At 41.4% G+C, this 26,416-nt stretch overlaps 1 protein-coding gene across 5 annotated transcripts in view; it reads right to left on the bottom strand.

The window, feature by feature from the left end:
* Positions 1–1,031: 1,031 nt before the first annotated feature.
* The window catches only part of CLTCL1 (clathrin heavy chain like 1), a 34,603-nt gene continuing 9,218 nt past the window's right edge, over positions 1,032–26,416 (bottom strand). For 2 of the 5 annotated variants that reach the window (XM_048322887.1, XM_048322886.1), the window contains 31 exons: positions 22,737–23,005; positions 22,308–22,469; positions 21,742–21,855; positions 20,367–20,540; positions 19,891–20,088; positions 19,318–19,518; positions 19,052–19,204; positions 18,417–18,539; positions 17,562–17,699; positions 17,205–17,369; positions 16,647–16,827; positions 16,118–16,281; positions 15,837–15,962; positions 15,415–15,557; positions 14,582–14,816; positions 12,658–12,780; positions 12,086–12,231; positions 11,511–11,694; positions 11,137–11,329; positions 10,482–10,639; positions 10,222–10,386; positions 9,966–10,073; positions 9,467–9,634; positions 9,238–9,387; positions 8,274–8,405; positions 7,820–7,930; positions 7,103–7,273; positions 6,443–6,664; positions 5,703–5,723; positions 3,387–3,462; positions 1,032–2,375 (listed from right to left, as the gene is read on the bottom strand). In XM_048322887.1, coding sequence (XP_048178844.1) covers positions 2,260–2,375; positions 3,387–3,462; positions 5,703–5,723; positions 6,443–6,664; positions 7,103–7,273; positions 7,820–7,930; positions 8,274–8,405; positions 9,238–9,387; positions 9,467–9,634; positions 9,966–10,073; positions 10,222–10,386; positions 10,482–10,639; positions 11,137–11,329; positions 11,511–11,694; positions 12,086–12,231; positions 12,658–12,780; positions 14,582–14,816; positions 15,415–15,557; positions 15,837–15,962; positions 16,118–16,281; positions 16,647–16,827; positions 17,205–17,369; positions 17,562–17,699; positions 18,417–18,539; positions 19,052–19,204; positions 19,318–19,518; positions 19,891–20,088; positions 20,367–20,540; positions 21,742–21,855; positions 22,308–22,469; positions 22,737–23,005 — 4,790 coding nt within the window. In that variant the 3' untranslated portion in view covers positions 1,032–2,259. Of the gene's footprint in view, positions 2,376–2,890; positions 2,980–3,382; positions 3,463–5,702; positions 5,724–6,442; positions 6,665–7,102; positions 7,274–7,819; positions 7,931–8,273; positions 8,406–9,237; positions 9,388–9,466; positions 9,635–9,965; positions 10,074–10,221; positions 10,387–10,481; positions 10,640–11,136; positions 11,330–11,510; positions 11,695–12,085; positions 12,232–12,657; positions 12,781–14,581; positions 14,817–15,414; positions 15,558–15,836; positions 15,963–16,117; positions 16,282–16,646; positions 16,828–17,204; positions 17,370–17,561; positions 17,700–18,416; positions 18,540–19,051; positions 19,205–19,317; positions 19,519–19,890; positions 20,089–20,366; positions 20,541–21,741; positions 21,856–22,307; positions 22,470–22,736; positions 23,006–26,416 lie in introns of all 5 variants that reach the window. The other 3 variants (XM_048322889.1, XM_048322888.1, XM_048322890.1) reach the window with 2 other exon arrangements.

Consider the following 26,416-nt stretch of genomic DNA (forward strand, 5'->3'; position numbering starts at 1 on the left):
CTAAAGCAAGACTGTTCATCAGAGCTGGCAGCTTTGCTTTTCTTGAGAACTCAGTCACTCCTGTAATTAGATTTCTAGACTGAGGCTATTGAGGATCCCCAGGCTACCTCAATTCTCTACAGTCAGGAGCTGTTCCACTATTTGATCAGGCACTTCACTGTGTTCCACCATTGGCCTGCACTTGCTGCTATGAAGTCAGAGCACATTTTTAAGTTGACAGGATGGAAAGTCCTACAGTCGTACTAATCCTAGAGCTGATCTTCAGTTCCAGCTCACTTACCTGAATTTATTTCAACTGACAAGGAACGGGTTACAAAATAGAAGTACTATTTTCCTGGAAAATGGCAAGCTACCTGGCTGATTCCTGCTATGAGTAAGTCTGCACACAGTGGAAATTTGCTTGAACTCATTAGCTGCTCAGCATTTCAAGCTGAGCTGTGAGTGCTGATCAGTACAAAGTTGAGGTATGTTCCAGCAACACTTGGGGTACTCTGGCATCCATCAGGAAGGTGGAACTGCATCCCTTTGCCATTGCTGTCATGGTGTGGTGACCAAGAAGAGACAACATACTCATCAGAATTGTGCCAAAGCACAGTCTGCTATTACTGATTCCACAACCCTGACAATCTCCACTGGTTTGCATTTAAAGGTGTTTTGCCCTGTTACAAGCAGAATTCTGTATGAAAGGGTGTAGCTTGCCAAAACCACTGCTACACTGATGTATCTCAGCAGAGAAGACTCCACTGCAGCACCTCCCTCCACACAGGACTGAAGCTCTCCCAGCCCCTTGAATGAAAGCACATGTGAGCATGTGACTGCCTCGTGCAGCATGCATGTGTCTCGTGAAGAGACCACAACTCCCTTTAAGTTACTTGCTCAGCCTTCCCTGTTCTGTGCCTTGGCACAAGTCTCCCTTTTCCTGCATGGCATCCTCAGTTGTCAGATTAAGAAATCTGATGCTATGAGTGGTAGTGTATTATTACCAGCCAGTCCCCACACCCAAGATAGTAAGACTAGAACCACACAGTGGATACTGCAGTTTTACATTTATAGTTGGACTTTTATAATATTCAAGATTAGCACAAGATTCATAACCATAAATTATACATTGTTATCTAAGTACATAAAACGTTAATGATACATGTATTTGAAGTGGCACAAAGTAGTAATACATCCCTGTTGGCATTCTCAAAGGAAGAGGTGGGTGATGGACACGCTGTTGATCCTACTGCAGCATAGCAGAACTGAGTCAGTGCACCCTGTTCACTCAGGTGGTGCTGACTCTGCCCACCAGACAGGGTCAGAACATGGTGTGGCAGGAAGCCCATGCCAGAATCAGTTAAAGGTGCAAATAAAAAGTCAGGATTATGGCCCTCTCTAATGCCTCCATATGGCAGCAGTGTGTCCCCCTTCCCAACCCTGATGCTGTGCTCTTGCTTCTCCAGTGCTTTGGCAGCCCATGCACACTCCTATGTTCGCTTGCCACACACAGCTGAGGTTTGTTTTAGTACCATTTAACGTCATAAGTCAATAAGTAACATGCTCTCTTCTTGTTAAACAAAAAGGATCTGGGAAGTGTTTGCTCTCTGGCATGAGAAGATTTATTTTCTTCAAGTCTCAGATATACTCCAGAAAACAGAGAACAGACTCCAACAGTATTGAACCCCAACAGTATTGAACCCCAACAGCATTATTGTCCAGAAAAGGAAACTTCCCAATACTCCTCTAAACATTCAGAGCACAAATATTAGAAAAGCCCATTTTCTTTTGCACATAAGAATGCAAATAAAATGGGGTGGTCAGATGATACAAGCTTTCAACAATTCATTATTAACAAGATGTTTCATTGAATTGTTAACAACCCTGCTACTTCAGTAGCTTCAGCTAAAGCTTTAACAACTTGGTGCCAGGTAATTTCCCAGCTGCCTTCAATGGGCTTTTCAAAAGAAAGAAAATTATGCTCTCTTCCCCCTGGCCTCAAGTAGTTATTGCTATATGAGTTAGTGAAATAGTGCCTTAACTTCAGACAAGAGTCTCACAATGTCATTAACAAAAGCTGCCTTTCAGAGGTTGAAATGTAACCAGACAATAATCAATAAATAACAGTAACAGGCATCCTGCTGAAGCCTCCTCACTGAGCCAGGCAGCAAGTGTGTTCAGCCAACAGAAGGCCATCTGTGCCTTGTACACTTCTTGGAGAAGTTAAAAAGGGATGGGAAGGAAGAGAACAGAGACAGTGAAGGTCTGTCAGAGAGCTAGTTACATATTGAAACCATAAACAGGTGGCTGGGTGAATCCTGGTGCTGTGTATCCATATGGGAAGTTTGCCTGGGGAGGTACTGCACTGGGGCCTGCTGTTAACATCAACTGCTGGCCTAGAAAAGCATGAGACAAAAAGAAAGTTAGTTTAAGATCCCAAGCTTCCCTAATGCTAGCTGTACTGTGTGACAGGATTATTACGCTTTAGCTAAAATCAGCCCCTGTGCAAGCACACACCAGCAAGTCACACTATTCCCCAACACGTGCCATGGACTGGGCACCCATGCCATCTGCTCTTGCTGCCAGAAAGCTACAAAAGCAAGGCAGGACCCAGAAGGAAGATGAACATCAATTGATCTTGAGGTCACGATAAATGTGGCTTGTTTTGAAGAGACCATACTGAAAGCCAAACTGGTATTATTTAACCCATGCATGGTCAGATCTAAAGAATAAAGCAATTCAAGCAAATAGTTAGGTCTATTAGGTCTCACAGTCTGGAGGGTGCTGCAAAAGGTCTGAACACACCTTGACAAGTTTGTTTTCATCACCAGGACCACACATGCCTCATGCATCTGTTAAATTCAGGTTAACATTTACATCAGACAGTGAACCAGCCACATCCTTCCCTTACCAGCCACTTCTAGGTGCTTGTTAGCAGAATGCCTCTTCAGAAAGGCTTCTAAAATAGCATCACACTTGAGGACAGCCATGGTGTTTTGGCTGCACATGTCTTAAAATGCGTGAGCTAGAAAGCCAGTCTGCCTTTCTACTTGGAAGAGCAGAAAGCAGACATTCCTCAGACATGAATAATAAGAAGAGGAATTTTCATGCTCTTGTAAGTTATTCCTGGGGTTGGCAACACCCTGGTATCCCCTGTCCTATTACCATACTGAAACACGATTCCTAAGGCAGAGCTCTGAGCCATGTAAGAGGAGCAATACTTTAATCTGAAGAGCAGTACTGTAAGAGTGCGATGTCACTTCAACAACTTACGCAGTTCATCGAGCAGAGACAACCATTTCAATTACTATCTAGCTGAAACCAGTTTTCTTGGATACAATGTAATCATGTAAGCTGCCTCCACAAAGAGAGACCAGAGTGACAACAGGTAATCAATTAAAACCTACCAAATACTATTGGAGTGGGTTCAGTTACTTGTTCCTCTTCTTTTCTTAGGCTTTCAGAAGCATCAAGTTTATCCACCTACATTGAAGTGAACAGGAGATTTATGAAGGCCTCATTGAGCAATTGCACCATTGTGTGAAGTTTTTCATGCCTGGTACCTCAGCTATCAAGTGCTCCTTTTTAGTCCAAGTTGGAGACTACTGAAGTCTGCCTATTCCCAGCAAGCCTTGTTGTAAAACTGACTTCCCAATTCTTTTAGGTGTACTGCAATAAGCAGCAACTCTCAAATGCAGATGAGGTACTCATTACCTTCAAAGGAAGCACTTTCTGGGGCCCTATTCTAGTCACTGCTAACTATGACCCAGAACTCAAACCCATCAGACCGACCATCATCTCACATGGGCCTAATCTACACTTACCTATTAACCTGCAATTCGTCTCCCTTTCAATGACAGCTCACAGATATTTGCTATTCCAGGCCTGTGACATTTGATCTCATCTAGGACTGCAGCCTAACCTGCCTACAAGGTACCGGTTTAACCGTATTGTTATTCACAGAGACTTCCTCCAGGGGAAACTCTAGAACCATCATGTAACGTGGTCTAGTAGTATCAGCTTTATACAGATCTCAGTGCTGTGCCTGAAGCACATAAAGTTCTGTTCATGCTAAACAAATTTGTGGAAGCGCTACAGTAATGCAGGAGCCCTGAACACAACTTTAGATTGTGGGTCTGGAGCGCAATCTGAAGAGCAACAGTACCATCCTTCTCAGGTTTAACAAGTTTTATCTTCCAGAAGAGAACTACTGAGACTGAAGGCTAGAAGGCATAAAAGTCACACGGCTTCACATCCTGGTACAGGCAGTACTAACGTCCTGGGCAAACCTACATTTAGCCTAATGCTGCATTTCAGCTGTTCCTCACCCTCCTTTCCCACTGCAAGCATCGTATCTGGCCTGAGAACTGCTTCAAGAGGGGTCTCTATCACACTTCAAAGATGTTATCCAGATATGTTGTTTAACAGTTTCCTCAATTTTTTGGAGATTGCAACTCAAATTGACAACTTGAGTGGCAGCAGGTCTTTTACTGGTTCATTTATAGCTGTCAGCCTAACAGCTCTCCAGCATAACACTAAATATTGGTGATACAAATACTACCCAAATTACTGTGGATCAAAGCAACTGACAGCTACCCATTTCCAGCTACTGGTCCTGCTCTATTTATCCCCGACTCGGCTCTCTCGGGTTTGCCTTTCCCTGGCGCCATCCTACACTGACTCTGGCCAGCAGCGCAGTCCTGCCCTCAGCTGGGCAAACAGCAGGAATGCCGAGAGCAGCCACCCCCAGCAAGGGATGAGCAGCTCCGGGAAAGCCGGAACACATCTGCTCTGCTGCCGAGAACTGGTTCAAAAGGTTTCCAGGTGAGTGTCATTATACTCCGTGTGCCTGTCCCCTTCTGGGACAGAGGATATTCAGTGCTTTAACATTTTTTTATGCAGAAAAGACAGGTAAGTTCGGGAAGATGTACACACCCCACCGAAACTAGTCTATTCTTTTGTGCTTTTGAAGTTAGTTACATGACAATTTTAGACATACCACATTTATAAAGCCCATTCTCCAATTCCATGTTTTGCAGTTAATTCAACAGACTAAATTAGTTTCACTGTAAACCACTTTCACCATGCAGATTTTCCTTCTGGCAAGTTATCCCATATTTAGTACACATGATTACTTGTAAATCCAACCAGCAGTTTAAAATAAATTATTTTAGACCTAAACCTCACATGGAAGAGTTCAGGTAAACTTGTGTGGCACGTTTCTTCTGAGTGAAATATGAAGAGTAGGAGATTTTTAAGATCTGTGCAAATACTTTCATCATGCCAACAGGCAAGAAGTTCACAGAAGCTTCATGGCACTAGTCAAACTCACCACCATGCCTGAATTATTGCACACTTTGGTAATTTACAGAGTAAAAAGCAATTTGCCCTTGGAACACATCCCATTACATGGCAAGTGCTTTTTTTTTGTTTAGGAACAGCATCCTCCCTGCCACAAGATATCTAAGACAGTGAAAAGGAGCCCAAACTAAAGCCCTCCTCAAGCACTTGTTTTTGTTTCCCATGAACAGGAGAAGAGTCTGGTTGGATTTTCAAGTTGCTTGTGAATAGTTATCCTTTTAGCATTAGAAAGTGAACAGGAAATGAGTTAGAGCTAAATTACACTGCTCTTCTGGCAGAAGCTACAGCTAGATTCCTGTAAAAGAAACCTAGGATATTGAGGGACACAAATGAACACAGAGAGTTTGAAATCAGAGTGTCACCTTATAGAATAGTCCATCAACCTGCAAGAAAATTCAGAGGGGAATACTTAACATGATTTATTAGAAGCAACCTGAAGCAGTCACTTTTATATTGCTCATTTTAATGAAATTCTTTACTGTGATGTCCTATGCAATCCTACAGCCTTCCAAGGCAGGATGTTAGCTTAGTATCCTAGAGCTGTTTGAGACAAGCATTTCAGGACCACACATGATCAGAATCTCTCTTCTCTGAGTTGAGGACCAGCTCTTGGTATCAGTACTGTAGAACCAGGCTATGCGTCTATGGTTACGTTTTCGATTTACAAAAACCAAACACCTTCAGCAGTCTGCTCTTATGGCTGATATAGGAATAATGTGCACTATTAGTTACTCAAAAGCCCTATGCTCTTTTTACTCTAGGAAATAAGAGTGCTTTACTTTCGTAGTTACAAAAAGACAAAAGTGACATATGTGTTGTCCTCACCAAGTTTTCAGTTCATCAGCTATGGAGCTGCTGTGAGAAGCACAGTTGCTTAAGTCTACTGCTAAAAGCAGAAGTTTAACTAGACCTCTTCAACTGCCAAGGCATCTATTTATAAATTTTGCTAGCTAGCCTGGAGTGATGAAACCCACAGAACTTGAAGAAAACTTAGTCTATGAGGAATGGTAATATTCCAAACATATGCAAAGAGCTCTGGTTTACACAAGGCTAATCATACAGCAGACTAAAGTGTTAGCTTCCTAGCCTATGCAATACTCACTTTGGTAAGGTACTCTCTCATCACTTGGATGAAATAAGGCATTGCAAAGTCCATGATGTTATGTCTCCATGCCAACTCAAGGACTACATCTGGGTGCAGCAAGTCATAGCAGGTGAAAAGGCAGGCTGCAAAGCACTCCTGCTTGCCTTCTTCCAAGAACCACTGGAGCAGCTTCTCAGCCAGCTCTGCATCTTTGGACTCTGCAGCATACTGCATAGCATCCTACAGAAAAGATCAACAGTTAAGCTCTGGGGCAAGCCAGATACTTTATTAACATTATTCAACAGGTTTCCTACAGACTATGCACAAACTGGCCTGTGTGAACTCACTACAGGCTTGAAGAGCATACCAGCATAATTGCATTTCATGTGTACCCTTACATGAGCCTATGACTTGAGTTCTATGGAGAATGTTCCATACTGATACAGGTAACTGTACAGATGCCACTGACCGACAGAGACAGATCCCCAGATACAGGACAACATTATGAAACTGGATTTAAGACGTGCATTTGAAACTACAACCACTTCTGCTTTAAGAGTCTTTCCTTCAAGTGAAGGACCACTAATTAGAACTCCAGATTTGAAACTAACAAACATTCAGTACCCAGGAGATTTATGCTTCATAGCCCAGACTTCTCAGCCAGTGTCATTAACTCACCTTATACAGACGGTCTTTCTTGCACAGCTCCACGCTCTGCTTCCAGCGGTTGTTACCCTTGTACAAGTATGCTGCAATACGCCTAAATTCAATTAGTTCATGCTTTTCCAGACGCTGAGCCAACGTTATGTTATCAAAGTTGTCATAGGCATCAATGGAAGCTCTCAAACCCTGTTTGAGAGAGAGTTGTTACACGTGCTTCCAGATGGCAGTAGGTGAGAACTACAGTAGAGAAGAATCTAATCATGGTGCACAAGTATTTCGCTTCTGCCAGCTGGATGTTGATATTATGGCTACAACTTCTTTACCTAAGTGTTTCACGCACCTCTCCAAAGGATATTTTCTAACAAAAAAAGATGTTAACTTGGTCATACTGACTCCAGACAGAAGAGCTATTTATATTTAAAACATAAAGCATGTCTTCAAATAGTAGCCAATGGGGCCAAGAAGCAAATTTATTTACAGAAGTGCTGCTCACTGAGTACACACCTGATACTGACCTTTGTGAGGTCTGTTCTGAGAAAAACATCTGTGGCACCTGTTTTTTTGCAAATCATTGATGTCTCAAGACTCCTGCATGCAAAGGGCCTAACTGCACACCCTCTCCCTGTTGCATTGGAGAAGTGTTACCTCCCACTCAAGGACATTACTATGTCAGCAGCTTTTTTGTCAGAGGACCATCCCTCGGGCTTAACAATCTGGTTTTTTGGGCCTCACCTGGAAATCTTCCTCTTCTGTTAAAAGGTTGTTTAGAGCTTCGTTAACTCCTTTGTTGTTGTGGTTCTGGACTGAACGTAGATAAGGCTTTACTAGAAGTAGCTGATTAACCTGGAAAGATGATGTTTCCAATACAAGATTAATTATAGCAATCCTGACACTGCATTCTCCTGAAACAGGTTCCCATTTGTTATTACAAGAGTTTATGTTTATTGTTCAAACCCTTCAGACACAGTATCTTGTACTGCCATAAGTAAAATAAAACAGTCTCCAAGACCAGTTATGCAACTCTTCCTGCATTTCCCATATCAAGCCAGGACTGGGGTGCTTCTCAGTCCTTTATACTGGAGGCAAAGCTACCCAACAGATGTCAACTCTGTTTTCCAGCCAGAGCCCGGAGTATCTTAACTTGAGCAAGAGGATTTTTTGTTGATCTACCATCTTCCAAACTCACCTTTGAGAAAAAATTGACTGTCCTGGTGTGATCCAGTCGTGGAGATAATACAAGCAGGAGGTCATTGATCAGCAGAGGTTTGTAGTCTAAGTAGAACTGCAAGGCTTTGTAGTACAGCTCCACATTGGCCACCTGCATGATTAGACACTAGTTAGTACTTCAAACAAAAGTAATCCTAAGGTGCTTAGTTCAGACCACTTAACTCAGCACAAAGTTTAAGTGTGTCCTACTAAACAACAGCTTAAGTTTTCTTCTAGAGGTCAGAAGTTTTACACTTATGCAGAATTCTTGTTCAATCTTATGACTGCTTCTTCTACCATCTGCTTCCAGACAGTGAAATCACAGGCTACCAGGAGCATTACAAAACAATTCTAATCCATCCACTGAAGAGCTCCGGGCACAGGCAGCCCACTACAGTTAATATGACCATTTGTCGACTCCTGAAGCCATTGAAGACTGTAGCCTTAAGGTCTTTAAATTGTTTCCTTGAAACCCCCAAGACCAGTAAGAATGTACTCAGTTTCAAATCTTGTTTAAACTATTCCTTGAGTCACTATTCTCTGCTGTACTCATGGGATTGCCCACCCCATTTCTCACACTGAAACAGCTGGAAACATATGCAGAAATCTTCCAAGAACAGTTACAGCCTCAGACTAAGACAGCAGTCAGCTCAAAGGTAGTAAGGAGGTTAGGCCTCTTGCTTGTGACCTGTGATCCTGAGCAGCCTCTGAGAACATTCTGTATAGCTGTTGCCACTCAACACAATGTGCTGCACAGCAGAAAAGAAATAGTGTAAGATCAGATTAATTTTTTGTGCTAACTGATTGGAAATTGTTTTAAGTACAGCGGAAAAACTGAGTAGTAGCTTAAGCAAACTATTTTCTAAACAGCAGTTCTGTTGTGCATTTTTGCCTCATCCTGAAAGAAGCTTTCAGCACTTTGCTTCAGTTAACTAGTTACTTACCTTGGCAATTATGTCTTTAAACTGGCCTTCTTTCCAGGCATCAGTGGGATGATTCATCATAGTAATTATTGCATTGTCATACTCCTCGTACTTGTCATAGAGGAATACAAGTTCTGCCCAGAGATGAGCCTGTTCTGCAGCTCTGAGCACCTAATAAAACAAAAAAAATGCACCAGGTTTGATTCACTGGTAGCTTCCCACCTTCACTTGCAGCTACCTTACTGCATACCTTTGGAATATTAACTCTAGACCAGAAAAGCTCCAGATGTTCCCTCATTTTCTGAGGCTTGAATTTGGAGTATAAGATGGCAAGTTCAGTAAACATCCCCATGTGAGCACGCTCTAGGCCCAAGGCAGCTTCCAAAAGGGCAATCAGTTCTTCAAAGTAGCCACGATCCTGGATGTTAGGAAAATAAGGATTAATAAAGCTTGCTAAAATGCATATTTACTTAAATTCAACACGCTTTGATTTTTCTCTCCAATTGGAAGTGCTTAGATTTTAAGACATGATTCCAATGAGGCAAGAGAATTATAAAAGAAGGGCCAGCGAAAACTATTACCACTCCATTTACTACAGAAAAAAATGCATGTCGCCACTAGGAAATGAAGACAGAGGAAAAATTAATTTAAATATTAGCCCCCAGGGTATCATTTTTTTTTCTGTGACCACTTTATTAGCAGATACAAGTATGCTGTACGAGTCTTCTAGAATATTAACAGTGACTGACCTGATAGTAACTGATCAGCTCCTCAAGTTCATCAGCATGGATGACTATGTGTAAACCACAGATCTGTGCCAAGCGGAATTCTTTTCCATCCACACAAGCAAAGCAGACCTGTAATGACAGTCAGCAAATAACAGGACAAAGTTAACAGGACAAAGCTTTACCGAATTTAAGGTTTACCAACAGTTCCAAATAGCTATTTCCGTAACACTTGTTCTAGAATTAAAAGCTACTACTAAAACCCACAAGTTTAAGTTACCTCCTTCCAAGTCCTCGTGCTGTTGGCTTTGCGGCCACTGTCCACTGCTGCCTGATATTCCCCAAGGTGCACCAAGGTAGATGCCAGGCGAGCAAAGTTGGATACGTTGTTATAGAGAAGTTTTGCCGCTTCATACATCCCCTCTTCGTAACAGCGATCACCGACCTGAATTAGGAGTCCAAGGTAAACAAGGGTACCAGCAAGAATGAGGGGTCAGCTAAGCAGCAAGTCACACTTGGGAACTGTGGATCAAGACATACCTGCTGTATATGGGCATTATTGGGGCCACTAATAAACTCTTCCAGTTCTGACAGACGATTAGTTTTTGCCAAAGCAAAAATAAGTTCTGTCTCTACGTAAGACTCTCTAGCCTTCTTCCTGGCCATCTGTAAGAACTTGACTAGGTCCTCCCAGTTATCTGGAAGAGAGCAGAGATAGTTAAGGTCCAGTGTTTAGTCATCCTGTATTGTTTACCTCGCCCACCTTAGGGACAGTTTTCACTAGCAGGCTCAAGGCTCTCCTCTACCATGACAGTAAGCCATTTGCACTTGAGTTATGGAATTCCCTGTCAACACCAAGTCACCTTCAGGCAAGGCTGGACTTCTTGCTACTGTTCTGCAATCCAACTGGCAAGCAATTCTGCCACACACAGCTAAATAAATACGTTATACTTAGTGATATTTTAGATAACAGTACAAATTATCTCCCACAGAGACATCTATGTTTGGTGTAGCAAGACAGACAACCTTGTTGACAGGAATCTCACTTAACATTGACTCATCAATTCCATGTACTGACTGTTCCCATTTCCTCTGAAACAGAATTCGTAAGTCTCAATAGTCCCTGCTGCTCAATATAAATGCAATAAACTAGCTCATATCCAAGCAATCTGAAGTTGAAGATGCTTTGCCTTACCATTTCTATTAGCTGCCTGAACAACTTCCATGTAGGCAGATGGATCATCTGCCTTTATATAGGAGTCAATGGCTTCCTTCACCAAATCCTTCTGGAGCTGTGCTCTAGCCAGCTGGCTCCACACTGCTGGTTCATTACATCTCTCTGCAAATTCATAAGCACGGTCTAAGTTGCCAATGTGCTCAATCAGCACCTGTTTGAAATTGAAGTTGCAAGTTAAAAATCAAAGTTCTATAACACTGTCCTTTCTAACAGAACTCTTTCTTCAAGTGCATACGCTGCTCTGTGTAAGCAATATGAAGCTAACTGCTCTTAGAACAGCCATTTCTGTCCAGGGAAGCATTCTATATTATCATGCAGGAACCACACCTCACCTGAATTGCTGAAGTATTGACATCAAATTTTCTGAATATAGCAAAGGCTTCCTCGTATAGCTCATTACTGATGGCAATGTTTGCAATATCTGGGGCATCATAGTTATCCAGCCGATTGATGTATTCCATCACTCGGGTGCGGTCAGCCTTAATGGCAGTCAGGATCAGCAGATTCTGGAGATTCCTTTGGTTAACAGAAGGCATAGGCTATAAGCAGTGCACAGCAACACCTGCTTAAGTGACATGGACTGTACATGTGAAAAAACAAACCCACTTATTGTCACTAGCAACAACCTTTCGTCCCCAGATTGAGAACCACTGACATTTGCCTTCAAAAAGAAATTGCTTACCAATATTAGTGTTCTCTGTTCTCAACACATCACTGCAAATTGCATAGTGTGAACTAGCTCTGTTCTTCAAGCACAAAGCACTCTAAATTCTAGCTTTTCACCTGATCATAAACACTGAAGAGTGCTTAGGTCTTGCAACTGAGAGACCCATGACAACCTGGATCATTCACAACTTAAACAAAGGCACTGAATAGGCTAAACTTTAGGACAAAGCTCTCCTCTTACCTGTGTTCACTGAATACAGAATTATCCAAGACAATTTTTTCCAATAACTCAATCAGTTCATTTGGCAGATCAGCAGTCATGAAAGCTTTCACAGTTACGGACACTTCCTCTGGATCCTGTGTTTCTGATAAAGCTGTTTGGACAACCTAGATTCAAAGGCAGGAAACTATTGTTTTCCCCAAATTAAATACTTGTCAATTTGTCAAGTTATTTGTCCAGTGAACTACAAATTAAAGCTTCAGAACTTTGAAAGTATTTTGATAAAAGACAGCAAGAAACAGTTATTAGCTGTATCTAATATAGAAGTAAAGTCACATCTTACGACTGTATGGGAAATAAATTCACTGGAGGAAGGTCATTCTCCAGGACAGAAAAAATATTCTACTGGTAGCTAAATCTTCTGACCATGAAGGTCAGAATTAATATCTGCCACTCCAACTCTTATAAACTCTTATAAATGGTTGAGATGGGGCCTTAAGGGACTTTGTGGGGGAAGAGTGCTACTTTAATGCTCCATGTTTCTGAGACATCCTGAGGTCTCCACATAACGGAGTTTAGCCTTTTTGCTGTACCTGGTCAATAAGCTGCCGCCTGAATGGGTTGTTTTCTTCCAATACATTTGCCCAGAGCTCAGGGTCCTTCCTGCGCACCAGATAGCGAGCCTCACTCTTAAACAGGGAGTTCTCATTGCACACCTGAAAGAGAAGTTACAATTATTTGCATTATTGTTAAGGGTCAGTACCACAAGACAGGTTTAGCTAGCTATAAACCAGACAGTCTAGAAGACTGACCAGAACTAATTTCTGAGCAATGCTAAATGCCACAGACAAGTTCTTACCCAACCTCTGATCTGGAAGGCTTATGAAGAAGGTCTCCAGCAGAATTTCTATAGCTTCTCTTGGTTTTGCCCAACACACAAATATTGTGACAGTGGCTTCACAGTAACTATTTGCTTCTGTTTGAAGTGAAGACCTGCAGAAGCCTGAAGAACTTAAGTTTTAAATCTAGAAAGGGGAGCCACTTGCCTGGGCAGTGTTAAGTAGTGAACTGAGGAACAGTGCAGGTGTTTAAAGGTAGAAGTAGGTTATGTATTTGGTGTCTATTAGCTTTACACGTGTTTACAAGCGTTCAGAATAGCAAGTGGCTTGGATTCTCTTGTTAAGGTGCTAAGGGTACAGAATAAATGTGAAATTCCTTATAGAAGTGCAGCATGGAAGAGTTACAAGTCATGATCCTATTAGTACCACGAGCTTCAATTTCCAGCTAGAAGACTAGAAACCTGAAGGCCTAAGTCATCTTATACCAACAGCTCACATTGCTAGTATACAAATAAGCCTGTGGAATCTCAATTACTGTGCTGTAAACAAATCAGTACTGGCACAAATTTGCTTTATGCTTTACATTTATCATTTGCAGGAATTGACACTTCTTCTAGAGGACAACAATGTCTCAAAAATAATTCTTATAGGAAGAAGATCTTTTCTCCATAACCAGAAACACCTTCTCAGAACATCAGTTCAGGGAAAAAACTGGTACAGACAGGCTTTTATGGTTAACCAGAATGGTACAGTTTATCCTAGCAGTCTCCTAGCAAACAACAACTCAAAGCCACCTTCATGTCCTGAAATAAAGAAGACAAATGTAGCCAGCTCTTTTTTAACAGCTACAGTGGAACAATTACTTCAGAATTAACAGCCTCAGGCTGGAAAGTCATCCACTTTCAGTAACAAGCCTGGATTATACTACCATTCTAATGCTCCCAGCTGACATTCTCTGCATATACCAGTACGGAAGTGCAGGTAGGAGGAGAATGTTTTTCTCAGCAGCCACACACACTACTGTCTTAATCTGGCATTAAGCTCTGGTGTTCTCATTGAGACTAGAAAGTGTCTGAGAACCCTGAGAATTTCACTTGCCCTTGAAATTCTGAGGGATGTTCTAAGAACAACAAGGTTAAAGATAGGAGAGGAATGCTGTAGGAGTTAAGTCCTTGTAGTTAGACTGTCAACATTTATTTTCCTCATTTCTCATTAAGTATTGGAGCAACTCTATGGGTCAATCACAAGAAAGGAAAATTACAAGCCCTGTTTTAGTTTCAGGGAAACTTTTCTTTTGCTGTAGAATCAGGCTAGATGACAGCCTGCTCCTTCTGTTGAGCCTTCAAGGCTCAAAAAAAAATCATATTAATGAAGTTTTAATGCTAGGCATATTCATTACCTGGGCCAAATAAATTAATCTGAAGCAGAATCAGTGGATGAAAGACATGGATGGTACTTCAAAGTTGCAGTTATACAATTTCAGTTGGGAAATACAGTGTAAGTTCTTCTCATCAGCATAAAAATTATTGCCTCTATATAGAAGAATCCCACCTGCCTCAAACTCTTGAGTGAGACTGCAAGACAGGATTCTGCAAGTGTTAGACTAATAGCCAGACAGGCTTCCACTTCAGGCAGCAAGTAGCTCTTTTAAGCATGTTTATAAATGCATTTTGCTAACCTTTATGAGTTCCAGATCACACTGCCCCCTCTCATAAGCAACGCAGGCCAGATGAGGGTCCCTCTTTTCACAATATTTGCCAACTACACGGCTGTCATAGTAAGGATTCTCACGAAGGAAGCGCTCTGGATTATTATTACTGTCAATGTAGATTTTGGCCAAAGCATTATGAGTCGCGGGTTCTTCACAGCCTTCATGAATCCTTGATTCAAGCCATGGCAACAGCAACTTAAGCCTTTGAAGAAGCAAACATTTTAGGTTTATAAGTCAGACTAAGGTACATTTGACAGCTACCACTCAGTACCTGGCCTTCCCTTCAAGCAAGTCTGCTGGTCAAACTTAAAAGGAAACACAGACCAGCCAATTATTTTTTAATGAGTCTTAAATGAGTGGAGGCCAGATCTGCAGTTTAACATCAGGGAAGGTTACAGATACCCCTAGTTTTACAGTTTCTCAACTCCTGTTGTATTAGCTGGCAGTTCACTCTTAAAGCCAGTTGTTCATTTCACAGGTAGCTAGAAACTGATTACAGAAGCTGCTGTGTGCCTACAGCTAGACTGTCAAGACAGTTTGATCCAAATTTACTCCAAAGGCACATCCCATGGCTGGCTGTACAGGAGTGTTCAAAAGCCATGTTATACATCATGCAGTGCTGTCAGGCATTCTTACGTGACCCGAACAATCAAAAGACTGACTAGCAAATTTGAACTGCTTTTCTATAAAGGAAGACAAAACAATATTAGTACTGTATCATTTAACAAAATTGCATCCAATTCGTGTATAGCAGGATCAGGGAACCCAAACACTGGTGCCTACAGATGCATTTTCATTACCGATTTCTTTTTTCCACTTCAGCCACCAGCTCATCTGTGGAGAACTGCCCTCTCACCACCATGATCAAGTTTTTGATGACATCTTCAGAACAATCTACATCAAGAAGCCCTCCAACCACTGCTGGTATACGGCTAGGATTCACCTAGAATAAGCCACCATCATTAGTTATTAGCATTTCTAATAATGCACCCCTAGTCTTCCACACGGGGAAGTTCAAGATAACAATTTCAATTATGCTTCAGAGCAGAGAACTTTGAGTAACTGACATTTGTATATACATTCCAGGAATAATGTTTTTGTGATAGACAAAAGGCTTATTGAAGAGCCTTTGCACTGGGAGAGAGAGCAAAAAAAAGACAGCAGATTATGCTGTAGTCTACTAACTAAGTTCCTTAAAATGAAGTAAAGAGCAAGTCCTTACCTTCTGTACATAGATCTCGATGTACTTCTGCAGGTTATTGCGATATAAATAGAGCACCAGGTCATGAACAAAGTCAAACCGATCACAGACAATGATCAGAGGAAGCTGATCTGTAAGCTTTGCCTCCTGTATTTTGTGTGAAAGAGAAAAAAGTGACAAAAGATTATTCACAGCCATGCCAACTAAGCCCTCTTGGTATTTCCCTCCATTAGAAAGCTGTAGTTCTGCTGCTAAGCAAACTATACAGAAGACCCTTCAATCACCCATGGCAGAGTATTTACCTTCAGAAAATTCTTCACTCGTTCTGGGTTATAGCAGTTACTTTCACGGCAGATTCTTTCCACTTCCTTTATCTGACCAGTCTTGCAAGCTGCCTGGATGTACTTGAAGTGAACATCTGGATCCTGGCTAAAGTTTACAATGGAACCCAAGAAATAGAACAGTCCTGGAAAGAGTCACATGTGTTTTAACAATGTTAGAAGTGAAGCAAGTGAAGGCTGTATGGGCTTCAGTTTGTGACTTAGTTCAGCCTTGCTGAGAGAGTAGCTTCCAGTCAACTGCAGGGAATATCAAAAGGATTCTTTTCCCTTCTTTCAGGTTTCATTTTTCTTTCTGATCTTTGCTTAAGAGAGTTAAGAAACTATCTACTACAAAACTACCCCTAGAACTCACTGTGATGAGCTCACTTTGATAAATGTACCCTAAGATCCAGCCATGTGACAAGTACCTCTCCCATAAAACCCACAATCCTAACTATTAGCTTCAATCAGTCAGTGCTTCCAAGTAAGCTGCTTCCCCCTAATACTGTACCTTCATAGCTTTTGAAAGATTCAAAAAGCTCCACAAGAGACTGGGTGCCAAGCTGTTCATGGTATTTAGAAGCAACTTGCACACAGAGCTGTAGGTTTTGCCTAATGTTGGCTGATAGCATGGCACGCAAACACTCCACAGAGTCTTCAACTGAGAGAGAGCCAAAGAAGTTCACAAGCCACTGCAAAGACACAGAAATTTTACTCAGTAACTCATACAGGATTTGACTGATTTCTAAGATGTGCCACCTAGACAGTTTCCACCTCAGCTACTAGAGATAAGTCTTCCATGCACTAAGACCGAAGACATAAAAAGACATACTCACTGTATTTACAACTACAAAAGTGCAGTTTGGAAATAATATTTGAAATGCCCACCTGGGAAACTGAGGTCAGATTTAAGCCACTGAAAGTACAAATTACAGTTTAATTGTTAACTGGACAAATGTTCTTGAATCACAGCTACCTGTGCTAATTCGGTACTTACAACCCATCTTACAGCAGCTGCAGAAGTGCTAAAGACTGTTCACATAACTTTCTTACTCTGTATAACACTTACCTCAGGATTCAAGAGGTGAGTATGAACAACTGCACGTTTAATATCATAGAGATCTGTGTAGTGTTCCAAAGCTCGCTGGAGCAAGCCTGCCTTTTCACACAGCTGGGCAACATGAGCACGATCATAGTGTGTAAACATTTGGTTTCCGAGAATGGCATCTGCAACCTAGGAGATTACATTTCATATTCAGACTGTCAAAAGAATCACAGCAGCTTAGCCTACAAGTTGTTGAGAAGTTACAGCAGTGACTTAGTAGTCTTTCATGTTACTAAACGACTTAAATATAACAGTATCAGACATCCTATTCTTGTGCAAGTCTAGTACTGTCTCTCCCTTTTCAGAGGAACTGGGTCGTACCTGCGGGGCATGAATCAAATTCATTTCCAAGAGACGGGTCTGAAGGTGGCCCTCTGCAGGGCGGTTGTTTTTCAGGGCATCCAACAAAAAGGATGTGCACTGCTGCAGAAGACTGTGCTCCATGAATACATCCACAATCTGTTGAGATTGGTCAAGTTAGAGAAGAGGGCGTCTATACGGACACATGTATATTTTTCTGTGTATACAAAAGGCCTGGCTAGACAGACTATCACAGCACCCAGCATGCTGCATTCTCTGTTTTCATACTATTACTACCATGGTAATAGAGAGACAAGTTTCACATGTTTCCTTTTTCGCTAGAATGGAGGAAATGCATTACTCTGAGCTATTATGCCAGACTTAGCCACCCACTCTTACTTAGTTCTACGCAAAGTTCATCCCTTCTCTCTTCTTGGGATAGTTGCTGAAAGAAGTCTTGGCTTTTCTTCTAAGTAGCTTCAGTTATTCAATAATGCAAAATGTTCCCTTATTTCTCTGTCCATTTAACAAGAAATGGCCAGTGGCAGCCAGAACTGAACTTAGGTTTATTTGTTCATATTCCTGTAAATTCTCTGCATGGGGACAAGTATGCTCCATTAAAGCCAACAGTAGGACAGCAACACTATCGCTTAGAGTAAGATTGTGGCAGGTTTACTATCAATAAACCAGAAAGCTTCCACAAGAATTTGAAAACACACTTGCCTCTAAAGGCTCAATGATAACCAAACTTGACTATTTAGTCACTTCTCTAATCGAAATGACGAGAGATCTGAACCAGCCTTACCAGTCCCCAGAATGGTACTACGCTATTACCTCTGTCTAGAAAGAGACCAGCACTCTTGTTGTAGGCATCACCTGGTTAATGTTAGCCAATGGCTCCTCATCCTGTACCAGCATCTGAGAGAACTGCAGGCCTTGTTCTGGACTGACTCTCATCACACTTCTCAGTAGAAAGATCCAGTCTGGGGTATAGCCAACCTAGAGATTTCAGAAACAGTCATGCATATCTAGGAAGCTTCACACTTCTGTTAAGCCTTCAGATTCTTTAGCATAGGGACTACCAACTGCTGTGAGCTTGCTATGCCCACCCCCCATCTGCCAGGAATTCTCAGACAAAAGCATTTCTTGTCTGTTGACACAGAAATTCAGTATTCACCTACTTAGTAACTGATCTTGTGCCAGGGCAATTCTCTGGCTAGGTAAGAAAACTGCCTGGAACAAATTTTTCAACAGTCCTAAAGCACTACTTATCAAATCCTAAACTTAAAAGTGGATGTTAGGCAATTTTTCTTTGAGGAATTCAGGAAGAATCTTATCTTTATTCTGTAAAATAAGATTAAACCAGTCCATTAATTTGATACTTCATAAAATTCTGGGTATTTTGAAGTTTATTTTTTGCGGTCTGTTTAGCCCGTAGTAATACACTATGATTTGCACAATGTACATGTTAAATGTATGTCAGAGCCTGCAGTTCGTGATAAACTATTTACCTTCTTAGCATACAGCACTATTTTCTGGAATTGACCAGTTTCAGCAAAGCACTGAATCACTTTGTTTGGCACATTAGCTCGAAGGTAGACGCTGAGCGCAAGGGTTGGGTCAGCCGTCTTCACCAAGTCTCCCAGCTCCTCTGAGCACTCCAGCTGAAGTCAGAAGCGGTAGTTTGTCAAGCAGAAGAATTCAAAGAGGTAGCATCAACAAAAGTATTGTACACACTCAACTGTTACAAGGTAACAGAAGTTATGATGGAGCCTACCTTGTCTTCCTTCAGCCACTTCTCCAGAAGCTGTTTGCGGCCCTGCTGCAACACGGGGCGACAGAGCTCCAGAGATTCAAACTTGTTCAGCTGTCCCTGATCAAGCAATATTCCAAAGTACTGGAGCAGGGGAGAGGCCTGCCCAGGCTGAGCTGGTACACTCTGGAATTTCCTAATTGTATCACTGGTACGTAGAATTCCCTGAACAGGCACAAGATAGAGAGAAGCAGTGTTTAATTAGTGAAGACCGAATAGCATTAGCTAAAAAAGCAGGTTTTAAGCTATAAACTGAAGTATCTATTGTTAAACCTTCAGGATAGAGACCATCAAACCAATGACTTTCTAGCAAGAAGTCAGTGGCCACAGAAAGTCCAGTCTGGTTAGAAATAAATAGCAGATGCTCCTTTATGGGATACACAGGAATGTATTAGTCAGAACCACTACCAGACTGCATAAAACTAACACTGCATTTATGTTTTGAATATCAAGTTATAAAATGCAAGTGAGCTAAGCAATCCACTAAGCTGAGGTAAATTTCCATGATTTCTTAGCTTTACCTTTGGAGTTATTTACCTTTGGTGCAGATGCAGCTACTTTAGCAGCATCTGCATAGTTTCCTTGAGCAAACAGTGTGTTAAACTTCCGGGCAAATAATTCCTCTGCCCCAGCTAAGTTGCTACGTATAGCCATTCGCAGTCCCAAGTCAGGATTCTGGAGAACATTTGTAGCATAGTTCACTATGTTGTCTTCCTCAACACATACAGAAAGCACCTGGAAAGGACAAGAGGCATATTGAGGAGTACTGTCCTTTCCACAACTACTGTGAAATACAGCAACAAAATGGCTATGCAGCCCATCAGTGAAGGAGTAGATTATTAAAAAAACAAGTTCCTCTCCAAGTAGTTCTGTACTAGGAGTGATTAAAAACTGATTAATCGAATAGTCACTCGCTCTCTTCCATGACATTTGTTGCATCAAGTCACTCATTGCATGCGTTACATTTCATCTGAACTTTAGAGGGCTCAGAAACAGAATGGTGGATTTGTTACCTGTCCTTTTTTGTTCACGCCAATGATGCCTGAGGTAGGTTCATGGGGAGCTGTGACAAAGATAGTATCAGCACTAATACGGTTCATGTAGATGCACACTCCAGACTCTAAGTCATACATGTGGATATATCCATACTTCGTGATCAGATAAATAACACCATGCTTAATTCCAATCTGCCAAAAGACAGGTTTTTATTAGTCAAAACTAGTAAGACTGTAACACTTAACGACAGCTGCCTTTAGCCTAGTCACAAGAAAGTACTGCAGTGAAATGCCTTTGTACTGACACTAAGAACAAATACAGCTTCGGGCTTCTTCCTTTCAGACTCAAAAGCAATGAACAGCTTTGCTGGCCATTTGCAGGCATAGCTGCAGTGAACAGAGAGGTTGAAGGGAAATTAAAATTCAGGTGCAGCAAAGGACATACTCCTCATCCTAATAAGCTAAGCTGAGGAAAAAAGTTTGGGCATAATTAGCATTCTAGTCTAGATATGTCAGTACCAGTTTCTGTTCAGAAATACTAATGAGATAATCCCATTCTCTTCCAACAAAGCCTACCCAAAATACCAGCAGAATCTAAGCTCATCTTACTGAGTACTCCAGTTTATCTGTCAAGTCACTGAAACTGGGGAGGTTTTTGAGCCAAAATGGTCTTCAGAAAAGGAAAGTACTCTCTCCTTGGAACAAGTCTTTGGATGTTTTGTTAATTAAGCCTTAAGCTGTAGTATGGAGCCACATGAATCCTGTCATGCACACACCTTAGTTTAAGGCATCTCTTGGTCTATTTATGAAGCTGGTCTACTAGACTTGTCAGCAGTTTTATGCTCTGAGATAGTCTGCTTTTATGACACAATTTCTAGTCCTGCAGACGCTAAGTGAAATTTCATCTGTGATAGCAACCAGCTATGTTCCTTCCTAAAGGACCTCCCACTAATGTCCCAAAATGCCTTTTCTGGGCTGCTATTACAGGAGGTATGCTAATATTCTTATCTGGAACTTGGAACATTAGTAGGAAGCTGAATAGCCAAAGTGATGTTGGATACGTTCTCCCTGAAGACACTGTCAAGGTTTTTTTTTGGGATCTGTTTCATTGGTTTGGGGTTGGGGTTTTTTTCATACGAGTTTTATTGGGGCTTTTTGTTTGCTTTATTATTTTTTAAAATACAACCTCAAGTTGACAGCTAGACAAATACAGGAACAGTCTATACATTTAAGTTACTGTTTTAATGTCCACACTACGTCCCACAAACCTATTAACACCCCTCCCAGAACTAGGAAGAATGACAGCAAAGCACTAGAGAAAGCATTCTTTACAACAGATGTCAGCTCCTTGCCAGGTTACAATGCTCATTCTTTGGAGGGGTCAAACATTTACCTGCATTGCCACAGGGAAGTCTGTTTGTGCCTCAGGTGGGAAAAACACATCAACAGCTTTCTTAACAAATGGCTGATTTCCAGTAGCTGGCTGACCTACTTCGATTATGTGCAGCTAGGAAGAAAAGAGTTCATGTCACAAGATTGCCTGCAAGTACAGCCACATGGAAGAAGTTCCTTTCCTCAGATATGCTACTGAAGTCATCTGCCACATTTGGCCAACACAGTCTGGGGAGCTGTGCTCCACATATTCAGAATGTTAAGTTTTCTGGAACCTGATAAATTTAAAGCTGGAAGAAGAATAAAAACCCCAAAACAACCATGCTTTCCATGAAAGCAGACTATTCCTATTTAAGACAACCCGTTCAAGACGTTTTGAGCTAGACTTGTCAATTCATCAATTTTGCAGCACAAGACTAGAAAGGCCAAGACATTTACCATGGTGTTACCTCAGCCCTGCACAGATTGCTCAGCAGTTGTAGCATATTCAGTGCTACTCAATTCCACATTCAGTTTGATGCAAACAACCTACCTAAGGCACTATAGGAACACAGTTGCAAACTTTACCTTGCCTCCTGCAGGACTCCTCACAGCAAAACAGAAGAGGGTAGAAGGTTTGGCATTTCCCTCTACTTTGAATTCTGCAAAAGCTGCTGCATGGCCTTCTATAGGTTGAGAGACTTTTCTATCAACCGAGTACAGCTGCATTGCACCAACCACACGATTTTGCTAAAGAAAAGAAAGGTCAGCTTTTAGAGATAAGATTTCAAATGTTTTTAGCAAGATCCTTGGGAAAATAAACTAAAAAGCAGCAAATGCCTCTCATCCCCTCCTCCAACACTCGAACTGAACTAAAAGTCAGGCTGTTCCTACACAAAAGATAGTTTTGAATTTTTTATTTACAGAAACCAAAGTTAAACTACAGCAGCTATTAAGTGAAGTGGGGCCAAGACTCTCCCAATTATCTTCATAACATGCTGCTTCCAGGGAACTTACCTGTGCTGAAATTCCTATCAGCAGCAGCCACTTCTGGTGTTCATCTGTTCTGTAATTGATGATTTGGCAGCCTGCAAGACTAGCATGTCTATCAAACATCTTTTGGGGTTGTGATTCTCCCTCCATGCTCCAGTGGTACACTGCTGTCTCTGTCACCAAGGCAACTGTATTCACAGATATCCATTTCCAGAAGATCACTTCCTCTGCCATTGTGTGGGCTTTCATTTTACTTTTCATCTCAATGTTAAAGATCTGAAGTGTTTTCCCAGCTAGTATGACAAAATCCAATAAACATCACAGATCAATTACCACAATGGCCATCCTGCAGTTTTCCTATTTACAAGCACCCAGTTTAACCCACTATTACAGTGGTGTCACAGACAGGGTTAGTGTCCTGTCACATCTGAGTTTCCTTCAATACTTGACTCTTAACAGAATCCCCTTTCCACCCCCAACACCTGTACCATCCCAAAACCAAAAAAATTCTCTTCTTATGGACACTCACACAGACATTCCAACAACTGACAAGCACGGACACTTTAATTAACTATAAGCTGTAGAAAAAAGACAGTCTAAGCTACAGAGCTTGTGTAAACTCTTGTTTGGTTGGCAGCACTGGTATGCCAAGTTACAGATGTCTAGTAGATGTCATTCAGCATAATTAATAGAAAGAATGGCTCCAGTTCGTGTCAGTTTAATAGCTGCTGTAGATGACCTGGACTAAGTCAAACAGCACAAGACTTAAAACAGCTTGAGACAGCCAAAGATCACAGCTCCCATTTTATTTTTCTGTAGGATGAACTGCATACTGAACTAGATGGGCTCTGCACAACAAGGAAAAAGAGTAATACCTCTTCTGTACTGAAGAGGACAGTCAAAAATTCAGAAAGACTATAGGAAGGTTTGGAGCTTTAGTTCCAGTTAAGATTACTTCTTCATGATTTAGGAAGCTAGACTGCAAGTTTAGTCTTGATTTTAGTAGTCCTTCTAATTACCAGAAGCCCTACCCTACTAAGTAGGCTTAAAACCAACATTAACTGAAGAAAACTATAAAGAATAAGGGAATTTATTCCTTTCACAAAGTCAAACTGATGTTTTAATTTACTGCAGATCAGACAACTCAGCTCCAGGAATATTCTTTTCTGTTCACAAGCCACCCACTCAGACTGCTGGAGTATTGGCTTGTAATGCCATTATTTCTAACCCCATTTCAGAAGCGTTTCCTGTTAGTAACACTTGTGACTGTCAAACTGGGAGATGTTCGCTGATAGATAAAGGCTGCTGGCCCTTGAGAAATCGTATTCAAGAGTTACTAATCCCAAGATACTATGTATCTCAAACTGCTCTACAGCATAATTTATACATAAATTGATCATGTTAGTTTAATGCAGTGCCAAGAGATAACGCAAGACTTCAGAGCTATCACATGCAGCATTTGCTGCCTGGCTTAACTGCATTGAGAACTGTCAACCTGATCAACTACATCCTTGGAGAGCTTGTTACCTTTCCTGGGACCAAAAGCAGCCTGCTAATGAACACTTTGCTCTGCACATGCACTTACTGTATTAGACAGATGCAGTAAGCCCAGGCCTGTAAGCTAATAGCTGGAAAGAGCATATTTACTGTACTGGATAACAATTTATCTAGCAATGGCCTGGTGCTATCAAGGGACGGATTTTGAACTCCCAAACTGTGCAGCCTCACATGCAGCCAGGAGACAAGTAGTTCTGGAAGGGCTCTGGTCACCATTTAAACAACAATCCCAGTATGTGCATACAGAAATTGCTCTTAAGGACAGTCTCCCCAAAGAGGAAGCAGGATGTCTTCCCTAGTTTTAAGAATACAGGAGAAGCCGACAAACAGCTAAAAGCTCATGGTTGTCCCTTTTCTAGACTAAATTTGACTGCTGTGTCACAGTGGAAATGGCTCTACAAGATTCACTAGGCAGTTTAGCCCTAGATGTTGGGAGCTGCAGAAACCACAGCTTTAAAATTTCTAAGTGTGGCAACATAAATTTAAACTTCACAACCCTAAACTGTAATTAAACTGCAAAAAAATTCTGTTATTTGGATTAAGCAGGACCTGCTATATAGTCATAGTGAGGGCATGTGTGTATTTGAGTCATGTCTACTTGAACACTTTATTAGGCCAAGATTCGAGATAAAAAGACTCGAGGTTTTTCTGATCAAACTACCAAACTGGTGAGTCTAAACAGACTATACAGGCATAATCAAGTAAGCAGACTACTCGTTTTTTGAACATCAGCACAAGAATTTACATTTCAGTTCACTGGAGCATGAAGTTTCTCCATTCCACAAAGAACGGAAGCACCCTCAAATGCTGCATTCTCCACTTACACCCACTGCTGAGTACTCCCAGTACAGAGCAGTGCAAGAGGACCAAGAACACAAGGACAATGCATAAATCTTGGTACACCAGGAGAATGCCACATGCAATCCAGAAATGAAATTGTGCATACTGTACTTCAGTTTAAATCGAGAACCATTTCATTTCTTTTTCTGAGGGTAGGTTTCTCCATGTATTGCTCAATAATCCTGGGATTACGAGCAACTCCCCATCATGGCACGCTGAGTCACAGTATGTAACCACTTTGACTATTGAAGCCTCATCGAATCAGCAGGGAAAAGTCTGGAGTGACAGACTGACTTAAACCATGCCTTCAGGTTATCATGGATAACATATTGGTTAGGTAGGTCTATTAACTCTCTTTTCTACCCAACCCTCTGATCACTAGATTATTTAGAGAAGAGATCATCAAGTTTGCAACACTTGACAATGCAACTGTGCATGTCAACATGACATCATTAACTCAACCTTGTCAGTTCAGAGGACAGATTTATTCACTCTGAATGGACAGAACAATACTCCTTTTGAGCAAGTCTTAACTGGCAAGAATAAAGCTATATTCTTTGAAGCTGATGGTAATCCATTTAGTTAGCATATTAGTTTTAAAACCAGATTACATAGTTTCCTTTTAAGAGGCAGACGAAGCTCTGCTAGTGTAGAGAAGGCACTTTCCTTGCCAATACAGTTTATTTAAAGGGGTCCAAGACAAAGGACAGTAAACTCTTAACAGATATGATTTTTTTTTTCATTGTTACCTTTACCCATACCCAGGGTAAGGCAGTCCTTTGCAAGATGTGTAACCATCTCAGCTGAATCACAGATTCAGCTGAAGTCAAACATTCACTTTAGTTCTCACCTGATGTCAGTATAAGCCTGAGATCAAAGAAAAGAAGTTAGAGGTTTTGTGCCAGTTCTGAGGACAGTTATTTCTTGGACCCCTAAGTAATTTCACCATGATTTTTCACAATAAAAAACACACTTAGGCAGAAATGAATAGCACACAGGACATGCTAGCGGAGGTCTCTCATAAAAATATTGCAACTTCATTTTGTCTATCAACTGTACTTCCATCACATATACATACACACAAACATTAAAAGCACACCCTCCTCCTTCACTTGGTACAGTCAATAGTCAAAACAGCCAAATGGTTAGAAACGAGCCAATGGAGAACATGATCACTGTAATGCCAGTTGAGGATTAAGATTCCCCCACCTGGCCATGAAGTGAACTGTCAAATGGCTACCTTAAAGTTCAGGACTTTTTATGAGATTGGACCATTCTGTACTACCAAACATACAATGGCAGGACAA

Source organism: Corvus hawaiiensis, chromosome 18, assembly GCF_020740725.1.
Source record: "Corvus hawaiiensis isolate bCorHaw1 chromosome 18, bCorHaw1.pri.cur, whole genome shotgun sequence".
Classification (NCBI taxonomy): domain Eukaryota; kingdom Metazoa; phylum Chordata; class Aves; order Passeriformes; family Corvidae; genus Corvus; species Corvus hawaiiensis.